The sequence below is a fragment of the Ictidomys tridecemlineatus genome, chromosome 7, assembly GCF_052094955.1.
Source record: "Ictidomys tridecemlineatus isolate mIctTri1 chromosome 7, mIctTri1.hap1, whole genome shotgun sequence".
Classification (NCBI taxonomy): Eukaryota; Metazoa; Chordata; class Mammalia; order Rodentia; family Sciuridae; genus Ictidomys; species Ictidomys tridecemlineatus.
In genome coordinates, this window is record NC_135483.1 from 15,558,245 (window position 1) to 15,576,080 (window position 17,836).

General features: G+C 48.0%; 1 protein-coding gene and 1 long non-coding RNA gene across 10 annotated transcripts in view; one reads left to right on the forward strand and one right to left on the reverse strand.

The window, feature by feature from the left end:
• Positions 1-6,707: 6,707 nt before the first annotated feature.
• On the reverse strand, positions 6,708-8,103 carry LOC144365420 (uncharacterized). The gene is made up of 2 exons (XR_013423826.1): positions 7,724-8,103; positions 6,708-7,311 (listed from the first exon to the last, which is right to left on the reverse strand). It is a non-coding gene; the product is annotated as an uncharacterized LOC144365420 (long non-coding RNA).
• Positions 8,104-8,111: 8 nt separating this feature from the next.
• Positions 8,112-17,836, forward strand: part of Mtss1 (MTSS I-BAR domain containing 1) — a 153,239-nt gene continuing 143,514 nt past the window's right edge. For 3 of the 9 annotated variants that reach the window (XM_021724299.3, XM_040293680.2, XM_005316168.5), the window contains exon 1: positions 8,113-8,687. In XM_021724299.3, the coding sequence (XP_021579974.1) occupies positions 8,616-8,687 (72 nt within the window). In that variant the 5' untranslated portion in view covers positions 8,113-8,615. Of the gene's footprint in view, positions 8,688-17,836 lie in introns of all 9 variants that reach the window. The other 6 variants (XM_021724296.3, XM_040293684.2, XM_021724289.3 and 3 more) reach the window with 4 other exon arrangements.

Sequence of the window (17,836 nt, forward strand, 5' to 3'; positions counted from 1 at the left end):
GGTGAATGATCAGAGCACCTGTTTTTTAAAAAAGTGGGAGCCAAAAAGTAGAACCAATTCAAATAGCCATCAACTGGTGACTGGATGAACAAAATGTGGCATATTCATTCAGTGGACTATTACTCAGCCATAAAAAGTAATGAAGTGTTGGCCCTTGCTAGAAATAGATGGACTTTGAGAACATCATGGGAAGTGGAAGAAGTAAGACATGGATCACAGTGTAAAAACCCACCGATATGAAATGTCCAGCAGAGGCAAACCTACAAAGACAGAAAGTACATCAGGGGCTGCCTAGGTTTAGGGGACAGGGACATAGCGGGAGGTGCGGATGACTGCTACTAGGAAGGGGGTTGGCAGGAGTGGGAATGAAAATGTTCTAAAGATGATTGTAGTGATGGTCATACAACTCTGTGAACATAGTGAAAATCACTGAATTGTGTATTTCAAAAAGTGCATTTTATAGCACGTGAATCATATCTCAATATAACTTAAAAAAATAAAAGGAGGGGCTGCGGTTGTGGCTCAGAGGTGGAGTGCTGGCCTAGCACGTGTGAGACCCTGGATTCCATCTTCAGCACCACATAATAATGAATTAATAAAATAAAGGTATTGTGTCCAGCTACAACTAACAAAATAAATATTTAAAAAAAAAAAAAGGAAAGGAAAACCACTTACCAATGAGCAGGAAATACTCAGACTGAAGGTCTTCCGTGCTCCCCTGTGCGCCCCCACCCCCACCCCTGTGCTCTCCATCCTTCTGCTTTGCTTTCTTTCTCCTGAGACTGTTCCAAGTGGACTGGGCTAATGGGTGCCCTTGCCTGGATGATCTAACTATTTACTGTCCAAACTGGGACACATTTGAGGAAGAATTGGGGGGTAAATCAAATCCTCCTGGGCATACCTCCAGTGGGGCAGGCTGGCTGCATGGCCCCGTGCAGGGCTGGGAGGGCTACAGTGCCTGCCACGTGGCCCTCTTCCTGCAGCTGCCTCCGGGGTCCAGCCTCCCCGCCTCCTTGCTCTCCAGGCCCAGAGGTGGTGACGGCCCCTCACCCACCACCACGCCTGCAGTCTCCTGGTTTCCCTGAACCCAGCCCATGTCTCTGCAAACGGTCCCTTTCTTAAACTTCCTCCATCACCCAGTTTGACTGGGCCATCTGTTTCCTGCTAGTCCCCTACTGACACAAAACTTCAAATAAACTGCCCCCAAGATAACTTTGAAAGGAAAGGTGTGGTCAGCACAGTGACACTGCTATGCTCTCCCCCAAGAGCCGTTGTCCTCACCCTCCTTCAGTTTCTGCAGATGTTGTTTGCATCAAATTCTGATAATAAAAGATTTTACCGCCTCTCCCTGGGTGCCTTTTGCCCTCCCCTTGAGCCCAGACCAGGACTATCAAGCCCCAGCTACAGGAAGTGACAGTAAATACAATTGCATTTTCTTTCATTGCCGTCCACAGTTCTTTCCCCCGACTTTAAGGGAGACGAGTGGACAGCACAATTCGTCATGTCAGCATGAGAAGTCAGGATGAGAAAGCACATTCAACTGGATCAAAATTTGCTGTGCTTCCTAAGACAGATGGATTTATGTATTTCATCAATTCTAGAAAATTCTCAGGCAGTTTCTTTTGGAATACCTGCTCTCTTCCCCGCATTCTCTCTAGAACCAGCTCTGTTCTCGTCATGTCCTCCTTATCCTCCAACCTCTTTCCCCCTATTTTCTATTCCTTTATTTCTTTGTGTTTTCTTCTGATCTTTCTGATCGAAAATTCTCTTTTCAGCTCTGTCTCTTCAGTTCTCTAGCTTGTCTGTGCAAGTTCAAGTACACATTGTAATTTCCGTGCCCCTGTGTTGTTCATTTCTAGACTTTCAGTTTGATCTTTTTTTTTTTTTTTTTTTTTTTTTTTACAATGCATGTCCTCTTTTCATAGTGTCTTGCATTTTTGTCTTCTTTGATGTCTGAATCATTTTGAATCTACTTAGTATCTCTTTCAGACCTCTCGATTTTCTCCAGGTCCTGTGGGTTGACTCCTGCTCCGAGTTCTGTCCGCCAGCTTCTGAGCACAACGGGTGGACGGTTTCCTTGTGTGATTTATAATTTTGAATTCTGAACTCATCACTGGGGTCTTTGTCTTTGGGAACCTAGAAGGACTTGTGGAGGGTGAATCTCTGAGAGCCATTGCTTCGTTGTGCTTTCTGGGTTTTCTGCTTTATTTTAGGCCAGTAACACTTTTGACATTAATTATCATCTTGGGTACTTTGGCTCCAATCAAGGGAAGGAAAGTATCAACTTTCAGGTACTGGAGGTTTTCAGATTCACCTGGCTGTCAAGGAGCACCCTGCTTCTTTCTCATCGGCTCTCTCGTGTATTTGGAAGGATTCTGATTATACTTACCTACTGTCTCTGCATGGCTGTCGCCCAAGTGACAATTTATAGAATTGGTGACAACTAGAAATCCCCATTTCATTGCATTTACATCACATAATGTTGGGTTTTTGAGTAATGTGTAGTATTTTCTATTTTTACATAAACTCAGATGCCTCTGATGGATTTGAAATAATTAGATATGTTTCTCAATTGCTTCACATAATATGTAAATGTAAGGTTTTCTAAAATAATATGCATTTCATGCTCTTTGATGATTACTCTACTCAGAAGCCACATCTTACGCACAAATGATTCCTTCTCATTGTGCTCATGTGGAACAGAGAGAGCTAAGCTCCGGGGATATCTTCAAGGAGGGAGATCAGGTCCCAGGCAGTCTTGTTCTGTGATGTGTGCAGGGATCTCTGCTCCAGGAGAGCCCTATTCCCAATGTCAAGCTGGTGTGGAAGGTACTTCATAGTTAACAGGCAACCTGGGAGCCTCTGAACACAGCTGCTGGATGCTGAGCTCAGAAAACTGGATGATTCTGGGGAAAGGGCAGCTAGGCAAAGTAGGTGCTCAAGAAACGGTCAAGGAACTGAAGGAACCGTCCTCACTCCACTACAGAGCAGACACACATCCCGGTGACCTAGAATCATCTGACAGGGTCCCTCTTCCTTGAACAGTCCCAGAGAAACAAAAATTCTTACAGCTGCTTTTCACCTTTTATATTCACCTGGTCCTTGGCAGCCAGGTGAATCTGAAAACCAGCCCCTTACTAAATTTTCATGACCAGGAGCCATACACCGGCTTGTAGAGCAAGAGGGTTTTTTTTTTAAAGTTTTGTTTTGTTTTCATTTTTTTTTTTCAGTACTGGAGATGGAACTCAGGGGTGCTCTACCACTAGCATCTTTTTATTTTATTTCTCATTGAGTTGCTGAGGCTGGCCTTGAACTTGTATCCTCCTGCCTCAGCCTCCAGAGTAACTAGTCTTGTCATCACCCTCTCTCCAAGATCCTTCCATTCAAGTACGGAAGGTTTACAAGTATGTACCACCATGCCTGGTAAGGAAGAGTTCTTTGTGTGTGTGTGTGTGGTTCTGGGGATTGAATCCATGGCCTTGTGAATGTGAGGCAAGCACTCTACCAACTGAGCTATATCCCCAGCCCCCCAGGAAGAGTTTTTTAAATTTTGAAATCTAAAAACATCCAAAAATTGGGAAATACTACATTAAGGTGCACAGTTTCATCTTCTACAGAAAGACTGGAACATGCAACGATTAAGGGCCCACATTGCCATCTGCCTTTGGCCCAAGGAGCAGCTGGCCCTTGGGGGAGAACTTGCTCTCTGGGTCTCCAGGGTCCCCTAACCCCTGTGAACTCTCCCCTGGCCTGCTCCACACGGGTCTGCCGCCTGATGCTCATGGGCACGGGTCTTGAGCCAGTTCTGAGCATTGCTCAGTTCATCGCTTTCCTCTGTCCGGTTCCTGCCCCAGTGACACATTCTGGACACTGAGGTTACACTTGGGCGTTTCCCAGCCTGCCACCCACAAAACATACACAAAACATCACTTAGGATGAGTCACGGTGGCAGATATTTTTAACTGATTCTTGCTAATTTCATTTTTAAAAGGTACCTGTTTCCAAGTGGAAGCCCTTCTATAATATTGACACCTCCCCAATCGGTCTGAGGGATTTAAGGATTCTGGGATCATGAAGAATCCTGCTTACAGCTCACCAGGGCAAGCTTAAACCAACTTTAGTTCATAGATGGACCACGGAATGCTCCATGTAGGAAGAGCTGGCCTTTGGTGAGCGCTCACTGGGAGCTGGGGCAGTCTAAGTAATCCCACCCGTGCTCACGCAGCAAGTCTCTTATCCCTGTTTTATATTGGGGAACCGGAGGCACAGAAGGCTGGGAAGTGATGGAGCCAGAATTAAGCCCAGTGGCCTGACTCAGAGGCCACTATCTCAGCCACCTCACACAGCAGCCTCTGATGCGAAGGCCCCTCACAAAAGCTCAGAAATTCAGCTTGATTAAAAAACAAAACGAAACAAATAACAGCAACAAAAACCCCAAAGAATCCAAGAGAATCTTAGTGTTCAAGCCTTCTTTGTACACTAATATTTTTAAGAGGCATCACATCTAAGTTGAATTCGTACTGTAGAACAGGCTCTATACAGAACATTGCAGATCAAAAAAGACACATTGCTGGCTGGCCAGGACAGAAGCTTCCATGAGAACATCATAAAATCTATAGTTATGTTCATGGGTATTAAACCCAAATTGCTTTCTCAGCACATATTCGCATACAACCATGTACACACACACACACACACACACACACACACACACACCAAAAAAAAAAAAGCTCAGAAATTTCACAGACCTGCCTGAGTCTCACCGCACCCTGGGAGGCCTCGAATAGCACCATGCTGCAGATTAGAATCATCTGGGGCTTTAAAAACCTATCCAGGCATGAAGGAAGAACCACAACCGGTTAACATTTGGGGACTCTAAGTGGGTAAATGGGATCTCCTGGGACTATTTTTGCAACATTCCTGTAAGTCTGAAATTATGTCAAAATAAAAGATTAAAAGTAAAGCGACTAAATTAGAATACTACTAGTTAACCTGGAGGAATTTTCACAGCAATTGACTGTTGATAGCAAGGTCTGGGAAAGTGTGCACAATAAGATCCTATTCTTATAAACAGTGACAAAATCCACTCCCCCTAACTCCCAGGCATATATCTTTTTATGAGGATGGAATAAAATATGCATGATATGTTCAAAGAATTCTGGAGCCCAGTTCTCAGAGGCTCTATTTGAATTTCTTCAGGGGTAGGACCTGGGGATGGGTACCCTCTTTTAAATTTCCATAGATCAGGGTTCTTAATTAGCATGTGCAAGATGCTGGTTTCCATTACCAGCAGTAGCAAAAAAAAAAAAAAAAAAAAAAAGAAAAGAACAAAAAGTCCTGATCATAGCCCAGACCAACTGAATCAGATTTGCTGGCTGCAGAGGATAGGAATGGGTATTTTAAAATCCCCCCACCCGGATTCTAATATGCGGCCAAGTTTGAGGACCAGGCAGGGCCCTCCAGGCAGCCAGGGTTGAGAGTTACTGCTAGGAAGAGGGGAACCCATGAGTGTAGCCTTACTAAGTGGTAAGCAGGGACTACTGTGCCAATCCTCCCAATGGCTAGTGAGGTGGGAACTGGGGAAACAGGCTGGCTCCAGGGAGCCCATAACCTGCCAGAGGTCACAGAGCCAGGAAATAGTGGCACACACTCTGGACACACCTCCAGGGATTCAAATTCCTCTAATGGGGATTCATTCTTTGGATTCCCCCTCCTAGGGGGTTTTAAGAACCGCAGTGAATGAGGTCCTGGATTCAATCCCCAGCACTTCAAAAAATAAATAAATAAATAAACAACAAGAAGCAGCAGCAAATGCTCCCCTGAAGAGCTGCATGTTCGTGGGCTCTTACTTTCCTAGCGAGTGCCTGATGTGTTGAAGGGGGATGTTGGAATGATGTTCTGCACGGGAGAAGAATATACTGTACGGGATACAAATCTGATCTTGTCATCACCCTCTCTCCAAGATCCTTCCATTCATCAGCCTCCCTTGAGTCTTTAAAAAAAGTGTGTCCTTCCCACATCTGGGCCTGTCCTGCCTCGAGAACTTTCCCAGACAGAAATTTTGAATGTTTTACTTTCTTATGAGAGACAAGATCCTCATTCTCAGGCCTGAGACCATGAGAGGCACAAGGAAAAAAGAGGCCACAAGAGAGGGGCAGCTGGCACACACTGCTGAAGCTGAGGTGTGTGGAGCGTGTGGCAGGAGAGCTGAGCTTAGTGTCTTTTGGACTGGAGCAGGGGCCCCTAATCCCAGGATCTGGATGTTGAACAGAAGGGAGACCTTGGACATTGAGTCAGAAAGCCAGGGTTGGAGTCCTCCCAACAGTGAAATGAGGATGGAAGGACGCAGCCTCCCATTAGACACGGTATATGTGAAATGCTGGATGGCTCATGGTAGGTCTCAGCAAGTCAGGGGGACATCATGCCAACATTATAGGCTGGCAGTGGGGTAGTCTGGGACCAGCTAGACATAGGCTTTGGCTTGGTCTCTACTTCTGTTGATATTTTTTGAATGTTTTTCTTCCCATATGTCAGATGCCACTTTAAGTTCTTTCATACATTAGCTCATGTAATGTGTATAATAGCCCAGTCAGGCGGATGCCATCATCATCCTCAATTATGGATGAGGAAACTGTGGCCTAGAGGGGTAGGTAACTTATCCAAAGCCATACAGTTAGTAGTGTAAACTGAATTTGAACCATGCAATCTGGCTTTACAAATAGTCATCTTGATCATTATAATACTGATAGCATTAAAATCATAATAAGGATAATGGTAAGAGCAAACCACGTGTCAAACACTGTTACTAGCAGGGTGAGAATGAGGCCTGTGTATTCGAATATCCTAGGGGATGGGGTCCAACAGCAGGTTGGCCTGAAATCAGTTACTTCCAGAAGGTAACACCTGTCCTAGTGATTTTGGGGAGACAGGTGAATGGAGGGACAGTTGAGTTGGGCAGAGTGATCCAGGAGATCTGTGGCTGAAGCAGCTCCAGGCATCCCTCTGATCCAGGTTTTGTTCAAAGCCAGGGCTTTTCCTGCTACTGAGTGAATCTGACACAAGTCTGCCACATTTTGCACTTGGTTTCTTACTGCATCTGCTCCATTCCTTTTCCCACCTGCTCCACCCCTTTTTGCACTTGTTATGTTTTGTGCTTCAAGTGGTTAGCTACAGGGTCAAAGTCCAGTTAGGTGCTTTGTTTAATGTCCTTTAAAAGTTGTTCATTTGATTCCTCTCTGTCATACTGTTGGGCGCCCAGTTGACGCTGATGAGAATGAGTTGTCCTGGTTGTGGAGTTATTATTCACTTGACCTGCGAACACAAACCACCAGATCCCACATTAACCTGGGCACTTCGTGTTCTTTCCAGGTTAATCAAGGGTCCTCTGCGGTTATAGCAACACCCCATGCGCCCAGAGCGCCTGTAAACATCAACTTTCCACGTCACAGGCAGTGAGCAATCTCTAGAGACTGACGGACAGGCCTTAAGAGCTCTACTGCTTCCATGATTCCATTCATTTTGCACTGGCTCATCAACCCACTTCCCCCAGCATCCTGCAACTTTATCGAACTCAGCATTCCACTGCAGGATACGTCCCCAACTCTCCTTAATTACATATTTGGCTATATGCGATCATGACTCCCTGTTACAGTCCTGACATGACGGAAAGGGCTTCTTCTCAGAAGGTTGCAGCAGCAGCTTTCCCGTCCCAACGAGCGCTTACTGGGGCCTGGCGCTGGGTTAGGCCTGCCAGCGGAACAAGTCCCCGGGGAGTGGCGGTGCAATCTCCGTTCCGGGCGCTCGGACTGTTCGCCTGGCGGGATGCTGACCATCCCTCTCTGCGCTGCGACAGGCGGCCAGGGGCGGAGAAGGTACTCCATGTGTCCGGGAGGCGGAGGGCCCGCCAGGGGCCGCCTGCAGCCCGCCCTCCCTGCGGCGGGCGCTCCACGCGCCTCCCAGGCGCGCGCTCCCAGCCCCGCCCGCGTGCGGCGGACGCACGGCCCCGAGCGCGCGCCCTCCCCGCGCATCCGCGTCGGACGCACGGCCGCGAGCGCGCGTGCGCCCCTCCGAACGTCCCCGGGAGCCCAGCCAGAGCGAGCGCCGGAGCCAGGCGCGCAGGAGTGAAAAGGAGGCGGCGGCCGCGGCTTCGAGCAACAGATCCGGGCGCCTAGAGCAGACCTTTTCTGCTACTGGGCCATTTCTTTTTAATTTCAAAAAATAAATAATAAGTGAAATTTGAAAATCTTGCATTTTTTAAATGGCGCTGGCCCCGGGTCAGCAGGAGGTTTTCTCTGCATCAAGATGGGCTTTGCCGTTTCCGTCGTGGGCACTTGTGATGGCCTGATTGTCAGTCTTCTGTGGGCATTTTTGAGGCCAGAAGCCGAGCACTGCATGTAGGCGAATCACCCTACAGAACGGTTTGGCTTTTTAAATTTTTGTTATTATTTTGGGCAGAGAACAGTCGATCTCGTGCATTCCGTCCGCTCTGCTGAAGAGGCGGAGAGTCGTTGGTTGGGTCGCTTAGAGCGTGAAATTCCTCCCGGGGTGAACGAGCCCCGGCCCCGCGCGCAGTCCAGCGGCCACGCGAGTGTGTCCTCCCTGCCGGCGCCGGGAAAATGGAGGCTGTGATTGAGAAGGAATGCAGCGCGCTCGGAGGCCTCTTCCAGACCATCATCAGCGACATGAAGGTAGGACGCCGGGGGCGCGGCCGCTGCAGCCGCGGCGCACTGACCTCGCCGCGGGGCTTCGCCTCCACCTCCCGCAAGCGGCCCGGCCCTTGCTTGCGCGGTGGCAGTCGGCCACCTGCGGGAGCGCCGGCCGGGGTGTCACCTGCTTACTCGGGGCGCTGTTCCCAGCTCTGCTGGGTCACTGGGCGGGCGACTTCCCTGGGGAGGTTTGATGCCCCCTGCCATCTCCCTGTTCATTGTCCCAGGGGGCGGCACCATCTGGTTCCTCTGGGGGTTCACGGCCCTGGCTCCAAGTTTTCCATTGTCTGTTCCTGGACTGAGTGTCTGAGACCCGTGGAGGTTGGATACCCCGCGGACACCAGATTCCCGGGTTCGGGCGGAGGCGCCTGGCACGGTGGTGGGGAGGGATTCGGGGCTCTGCCTGGTCGTAGGAAGGAGTCTCCCCGGCCTGGGAGACCAAAAGGAGGCCTCCTCCTTCCTTGGCTTTCAAGTATACCTGCTGTGGTGGGATCAGAGCAAATTAGTTATTAATTAGGCTGTTCCAAACTGGTGAGGGCGTGCATGCCTTCTCTCAGCCCTCCCCCGGGACGCGGGGCAGAAGTTCCCAGGGAAGCCTGGCAGGAGCCCTTAAGCTGAGGTTTCCAGCCTGAAGGCAAGATTGGGGTCCCCTAAGCAACTATGTCTCTCTCCCCCCCGCCAAAAAAAATACACATAAAAGAAAGAAAAAGAAAACCCCACACCCCACTCCTGGTTTTCTTTTGGAAGGATTGTGGAGATTGTGTGCGTGCGTGTGCGCGCGCGCGTGTATGTTGGGGGCGGGGAGCAACACCCTGGCTTTTTCCTGCAAAGGGTGGGACTGGAGATAACCTGATCCTCGGATGTGGATTTTCTGGTGCATAGAGATAGACCAGGGCCCTCCCTATGTTACTCATCCAGAGGAAATATAACCAAGCATGCTAGCTGGCTGGAGGTGGGAATTGGGGGCGGTGGGGGGAATGTATTTTTCATGTGTATTTAGGGAGCTTCTCTTTGGCTCCAGCCCAGCCCCAGTTTGCCTCGACAGATCCGGGGAGGTGGTGTTTAATTAAAAGCTCGGCTTCCAAAAGAGTGGGCAGGTTTGGAAAGCCGTGCTGGCGGGTGGGTGTGGACAGCCCCTCTTCAGCCACTGCCTGGCGCCTGGAGGAGCTTTTGTCTGATGAAGTGTAAGGTTTGGAGAGGCTTCTGCCTCGGAGATAGACTTTGGGAAGGAATGCTCAGCTGTCACAGCCTGCCTCCCCCTTCTAGAACCAACTGCTACCTAGCAGAGGGTGAACTTTGCCAAGGTGCCTCCTCCTGGTCTTGTCCATTTTGAAATCCTTCCACAGATCTTGTGCCTTTTGTCAGAAATTGACATTCGTGTAGCCTAATCTGCAGCCAGACCCTGCTTGCCCAGGAATGCCTCTAATCCAGTCACTTGGAATTAGATGGATTAGTCCCACTTCAAAGACAGCCCCTTTCATTCCTTTGCTCCCAATCCACATTGAATCATTGAAATGCTCTTTTGAACAAAGATTGGTCCCCTTTCCTTGGACTCTGGTATTTATTGTTAACTTAAATTCCTCAGGCCCTATAGTCAAACAAATTTGGTTGGAAGCACACAGGGTATATTCTTATCTCCAGAGGATGAATTTGAGATGGGTTGGTAAAACAGCTTGTGTTTTTTGGAGGAACTAAATGGAGATTTCCAGTCTGAGATCTAAATGACCTGCTCACTGCAGTCCCAGAGTGGTCACACCTGGAGTTTTCCTCTTTGTTCTTTAATCCAGAATCTAGACTCAGTTCTTTCCATTCACTGGTTTGAATCCAAAGCCCTTCAGAAGGTAATCCTGCCCTAAGGGTGGGTTCTCCTGCCTTCTACCTGCTATCCTCTGGCTGCCTGGCAGTGTGCTCTGCCCAGAGATTCATGGTGCTACATGGTGATACCGTGGTGTTCTCTCTCTCTCTCTCTCTCTCTCTCTCTCTCTCTCTCTCTCTCTCTCTCTCTCTCTCTCTCTCTCTTCTCTCTCTCTCTCTCTCCATATATATATATATATACATATATATATATTTCAAGGTTTCAGAAATAAAGAGCTCTTATTTAATGCTCCTTTAATGCCAAATCTGGAGTTTCTGGGTCTTTCCCTTTGAGTTTTTGTAGGTTTGTTCCACATTCTGTGGGAAAGCATTTATTTTAAAGGTTTTTGTTTGTTTGCTTGTTTTATCTTGGCAGTAAAAGATTTTGAAAGCAAGGTGGAATGGAATACTAAACCATGCAGAATTTTAGACTTTGCAGGTAGAAGAGGGATAAGGAAAAAATGAGACAAGGTGTCCGATTTGCAAGGTTATTTCTACATAAGACAATTGCTGAATATTCTCACAGACTTTTCTTCCTAAAATACTTCTTCATGGATTACAAGGCAGTGATATTTTAAAAGGGAAGTTCAAAAAAAATGAAACTCCGGCCACCTAGGAGAAGCAGTGTCAAGTGCAGGTGGATGGGGTGGCCAGTGGTAAAAGTCAGTTTTTAATGTCTGGAGTCAGGTGACTTTCTAATGACCTGTGTGTCCTCTTTTTCTCTTCTTAAGACTCCCATGAGGAGTTTATCATGTCTCCTTTCTTTTTGTTTTGAGGAAGAATCATAAATGTTGAGAACCCATTTGGATTGCCATCTTGATAGTGTTCAGTTTTGTTTTGTTTTGATTTGTTTTTCCTTAGAAATGATGTTGTGCAGGGGTGAGGAAAGGGTAGGAAAATGGTTTTATAAGTAGCATTTGTTTCTTCAAAATGTATGGCAGCACAGGAAGGGAGTCAATTTCCTCTTTGGAGAAAAAAAAAAAAAGAAAACAGAAAAATGAAATAATTTCCAGGCCTGATACCATTTGTCTTCTAAAACCAAAAATCCTCAAGACAAGGAAAAGCTAGAGAGGATTCTTTGTGCTTTTCTCCTAAAGGTTCTTCACCAGTCTGGGTCCTTGGCTGTCAGGATGTGTGTTTTGTCCTTTTTGGGGCTCGGTGTGAAAGGAATCCTTACTTTTCTTGGGATGAGATCTAGAACCATGGAAAACAGGCTGCAGCTGTTAAATAACTTATTGATTCCTTGATTGGAGGGGATCTGGGTCCTTCCCCTTCTCCCACCCTGCTGAGGCGATGGTCGCTGATGACCTGTGGTGTGCGTTCCTCCCATCACATAAATCACCCCTCCAGCCATCAAGCGTGATTTGTCTTGAGGAGAAGGGAGACAGGGTATTCACGTGGCTGGAGGCAAGGCCCAAGGTTGGCTTGTCTGGGGGAACAGTGGTCTGGAAGTGACTGGAGTTCCCTGGAATCTTCTGGGTGTCTGCCCAGGTTCTGGGGAGGATGGCTAAATACTGCTAACAGATGTGTGCTGTTGCTTTTAAGTAACCTAACCAGAATCTGGTGTGGGTTAGGGAATTTTCAAGACCTGGAGACTTGGCTGTCCAAACTTGGGGGGAAGCTCCTTCTGGGGATGTTTGTCTATCTTTTTTAATAATTAGCTGGGTAAAAAACAGAAAACACTGCATGCTCAGATCAAATATTGTCCTTGCCCTGGTTGCTCAAGCGTCAGCCTGTCGGGAGAGGAGTAGGCTGCTGCAGGCAGAACTTTGTCCGAGCTGGGGAGTGTGTTTTGGGCCTTATATAATATGATGGGGCGAGAGGCACCCAGCCACACCTGAGTGCTCCCCACCGCGTGCCTCTTTAGACAGGGTGTCCTGTTACCAGCACCTGTGCTGAGCAGAATAGGGGCCTTGTTCAGTTCCTCCCTCTGTTGGCTACCAGTATCTTCTGTGCTGAGTTCTGCCTAAAATTAGAACTTCGAAAGGACTTCTTGAATTCCATGGAAATCTTCCTGTGGTTCGAAGGCATGTCATGATATTTTCCCTCCCTTATCATGAGATCAAGAATGTGGGTAGTGAGTGGGTCCAGCGCTGGGAAATGATTCCAGGACTGTATTTTCTCCCCGCCTGAGTTGATCTGAGGTTCCCATCAGAAGAGGGGTTCACTTCCTTGATATTTATTGAGGACCTACTATGTGGAATCTGTTTGCTACCCTGCCCTCCAAGAGCCTTGTGCGGAGGGCTGTGACCAGAATGTCATTACAGTATGGCAGTGTGGCCCGAGGGAAAGGACTTTCCTTGGAGGCTTCAGGAAAAAAACTTCTCTGTAGGAAGACACTGAAAGCCCAGCCCAGGCCTCAGCGGCCAGGTACTCTGAGGGAGGTGGGCCACTCTGTGAACGGTGACAGCCACACAAAGGCAGGACAAGCAGAGCCATTGTAAAGGACAGATGGGCCCTGTGTTGGCTTTTCTCTTAGCAAATGGTCGTGTTTGGCCAGGGTTTTACAGCTTCCTCATTTGGGGCCCATGGGAGAAAAAGCTAAAATAAAGATGTCATCAAATCAGCAGCAGGAACCACCCGACTGGGTGCTTATTCAGAGATTTAGGGCCTCTTCTATGTAGATCAACCTTTTTTTTTTTTTTTTTTTTTTTTTTTTTTAAGGTGTGAAACTTGTCCTGGTTTGGAAAACTGTCATTTTTGGGTCTTGGTTTAAATGTTTCTGTGGGAAAACCCCTTACCCTTCCTATTTAATCAAATTGTTTAGAACTTGTGGCTTCATGCCATGAACCTTTATGCTCTCAGATTCTGCAGTTCATAACTGCCCCAAATGGAGAGGAGGTTGCTCCTAGGTCACTGCTTGCATGGAAGGTCGGCTGAGCTTGGCTTCAGCCTGGTTCAGCCATCTCCCCATCTCCCCATCGTTCAGCTTCTGCCCATTCTGCGGTATTTCTTGAGCGTCAGTTATGTTGCAGGCACCAAACTGCTCTGATTCTTGCAAGAAAAATACAGCATAATTTGTGTTTCTAAAGCGTGAACAGTATGCCCGGGCTTCCCGGCTGTTGACTGCCTGCCCTTTGACCTCTGCTTTTGCATCTTGGCTGTAGGGAAAAAAAGGAAAAAGATAAAATGATATCTCTCAATTTGGTGAGCTCATTTGAGGTTGCTAAAATGTATGGAGGGTGAAAAGGTTGAAACTATTGATCCCTTAGAGGCTTCATCTATCATTTGTACCGAGGCTGTTTCCATCTTTGCAGACAGGTGAGAGCTGGCAAGGTTCCTCCTATAGTGAGATCATTTGAGTTCCCGAATTGCGGATGGCACAATGAGGTCATTTTGAGTTCCCTGTTGCTTCTCAGAGGGGCCTTTGGGACACTACCCCAAACCCACCCTGCTGCAAAAACAAAAGAAACACCTTACCCCAAACAGAACAGAAGCCAAAGGCCGGATCTAGCCTCTTAGGACATCAGACAAGCTGTATTTGGGGCTCCTTAAGCGGAACTGACTGATGCTTAAGCACTTGAACTCAGATTTGCAGATTGCATTGCTGATAGGGCCTTATTAAGTAGCAAACAGGAGAGACCAACAGAGTAAATTAATTGGCTGAGCCTCAAGGAAGCCTGTTGTATTTGATGGCAGAATTTCTCCCTTGAATGAGATGCAGCCCGCGGAATGTTTCATCTGAGCTTGTGCCACCACAACAAAGTAAAACAACAAAAACAACCAAATAACCAAAGAGCCATTCTTAGTGCAGATTCCTTCCAGAGCAGCTCTTACTCCCCATGTGCTCCACCTGCAACCCTCTGGGAGGCCTTGGTGGGGTTCCCATTCATCTCTGCTTCCCTGTTTGGATGACTGTGTTTTCACCTACTGTGCCAATGTGGGGGTCATGGTCGTATAAGATGCTCTGGTGTGCCACTGGCACATAGTAGGTGCTCATTGTTTTTTGTAATATTGAACACTGGGCCAGAAGTGATTTGTTGAGGACCTACATTGTACTGAGTGCTTGGTGTGCATAATTTCATGTGTTCTGTCATCCACCTACTTTCCAGATGAGAAAACCAAGGCCTGGAGCCATTTGGTAACCTGTTTAAGGACACAGTGAGGTGCAGCTGGTATTCAAACCTTAGCCTCTTTGACCCCGGAGCAGGAACTCATTAGTGGAAGGTGGGGAGGGGGATTCATTTCTAGAGGGTGAGGGTGTGGATTCATTTCTAGATCGTGGCATTTCACTTGCCTGAGAACTGCAGGAGGCTCTCGGAGGCATTGTGGTCTTCTCTCTGCTTCTAGCCAGAGCCAGCCTGGAGACATGGACTTGACCTCAAGGCTCTGAGGACCGTTGTGGGGTGGGCAGCTCTCATCCGGCCAGCACCTTTATGGAAAATGACCGGTTTATGATGTCACACACTGTGGCCTCCTTTCTCCTCCCACTCAGCTGTCTTGTCCAACAGGTGACTTGGCATACCCCTTGCCTCCTGTTTCCCTGGGTGTACAGAGGGTGGAGAAGCCTTGGGACCAGGCTCCAGCCTGTCACCCTCGGCTCCTGTCCTTGTCCACACACAGAGCCCTTGGGGACTCCTCCGTGACGGGCTGTAGGTCCCTAGGTCCAGGAGACCACCTGTCCTGAGGCTGGGCTTCCTTGCAGGTTTGGCATCCGACCCCCACCACTGCCATATCATGTGAATTCACCAAGTTCACCCAAAGTTCACGTGACTCCTCAAAGGCAACTGCTTACCTTGAACTCATTTCGTGTCCAGCCCCGGAACTCTCTTGTAAAAGAGCTTTCTGTGTTTAATTACGCCCCGGTAGCCCTTCAGTTTGGGCTGAGTCTGTTTGGAGAGGTTGACGGGCTTGGCCAGAAGTCCTCCTCCTGTGCCGATTCTTGGCATGGAGGCCTTGGTCCCGGTTTCTAAGTGGTTTTTCTTTTCCTGTCTAGTTTAAGTGGGTGAAAAAAAAAATCAATTGAGTGCCTTTTGAATTGTGTGTCTTTTTTATTTGCTTTCTTTCTCTTAGAATTGGACAGCAGTAAAAGTATTGGCCTGCTTAGCGCCAGCAGCTCTGGAGAGTTGGAGGTGGGAGGCAGGTATCATCTGGGCCTCTTCCTGACCACACGACAGGGCTCTCCTGGGCCAGAGGAGTGGGTCTGGCCAAGGGAGGTTCTGGGCAGGTGCCCCCCTTTGGATAAAGGCGTGTGGTACAGGGAAAGCCCCACTGAGTTCCCTGGGAGCTTGAAGACAGGGGTCCCAGTCCCCAGAGGCTATGATTCTGGGCTCTGAGGTGCATCCTGGGCACTAGGATTTGAAAGCACCCCAGGGGATTCCTGCATGTAGCCAGGCTGAGAACCCCAGAGCTGTCAGGCTCCCTCTTAGACCATTTCAGCCCCCACAAAGTGTTTTCTTAAACCTTACCCAAGTCTGAATAGAAGCTTCTTTAGATGTTTGCACAACCACATGAATAGACTTCACACTTGAGCTTCAAGATGATCAAAATGATGTATTTTCTTATGTGTGTTTTACCACAACTGAAAATGAAAATAAAAAATGATAGCGAAATGTGAGCATGAATAAATTGCGTTAAACATCAACAACAACAAAATACATCTTTAGAACACTTTGTGGTGTTTTTATTGATCTATAATGGTCCTGTCTGGTCCGCTTTTCTGTAATATGGAAATTGTCAGATCTATTAACCACTAGCCACATGTGACGATGGAGTACATGCAGTGTGGTTAGTGAGATCAGGAACTGAATTTTTAATTTTATTTACTTTTAATTTATTTAAATTTAAATAGCCATGTGAGGCTAGTGGCTTCTGGGCTGCACAACAGAGGTCTGGAACAGCCTAGGGGAAGGGCCGCCTGCTTGGCCCTGTAGCTTCCTGCTCACTTTCCATCTGCTGCTGGCCACTAAAGCTCTCCTGGACACATTCTGGAGTTTCTGCTGACCTTGGAATCAAAGGGATCTGATTTCGAGTCCCGTGACAAGTTATGCCATCCCTCAAACAGCCTCATTTTGCTCATCTGTAAAGTGGGTCTGACGAAGCACCTGCCTCATGGATTGCCCTGAGGATTCTGAAATGAGAGATGACTCATGAAGGTTCACCTGGTCCTGGTGCCCAGACACTCAGATGTCCCCAGCGGCTCTTACTGTGGATTTGGGGATGGAGGACTTTGAAGTCTCAAAAATCAGTGTAGTAATCATCTATACCCCTTCTTAGGGCAAGACTGCCCCACCCTATTCAGAGCTATATTTAGAGCCTGCAGTGAGGCTTCTGGAAATGGAGAAGTTGAGTTGTTTTTTTTCTTGCTAAATAAATCACGGGGGCTGAGTTCATTATAAGCCTCCTCCGGCCCAGCAGGGCCTGTTTACCTTCAATTTCTTTATTTGCATACCTCACTGTCTGTTTATAAGGGGAGGGGAGAACCTGGGGAGGGTCTGGCAAGGATCTTCAGGGCATTCATTTTAGCTTCGAGGGATAAGAAAAGTCTTAGAGATGTTGAGGCCAAGGCGATGGGGGGCAGGGGGGCTGTGTTTTGTGTTTCTGCTGTTTTTCTGGGGTGCGCAGGCAAAGTGGCCCTCACTTGCCTCTAGCCTGCCCTGTAGCAGCAGCTGGTACTGAGCTCAGGGCCTGGCCATGTGGGGTCTTCCTGCCTGCCTGCTGCCCTCTGCCTTCACCTGGCTGCCAGGGCCCCTGTGATGTGGGCCGCTCTGTGCTCCCCAGCTTGGACTTGGCTTCCTTAAACATGTCCTTGCTCCTCCCCCTCCTGCCCTGGCCCTGCTCATCCTTCCAGGTCCATCAGAAAGTCCCCTCATTTGCTGTCCCCTCCTTCTCTTCCAAGCTGGACTCTGCCTAGCACTCACTGCATTGTACTTTGAAAAGTGGCTTTGAAATCTGGCCCTGCCACTTTTAGCTCTGTTACTCTGGGCAAGTGACCCCACCTTCCTGAGTCTTGGTTTTCTGTAGATGGGGCGAGAGAATGATACTTCCCTCCTAAAGTCCCTCAGGTTAAATTAGTGCTCAGGATGGGCTTGGGACTAAACAAGTGCTGATTAAAAGCTCTCCCGCGCCTTCCCAAGGCACCCCACTGTGGATTGAGTATCTCTAGTCCGAAGATCCAAAATCTGAAATCCAAAACCCTTTGAGCCCCAGTAGGACGGTCATAAAGTTCTAGATTTGGGAGCATTTTGGATTTTAAGATTAAGGATGTGCAGTCAATGCAAATACCCCCCCCCAATCCCCAAGTCTCTGAAATCTGAAACACTTTTTGTTCCAAGCAT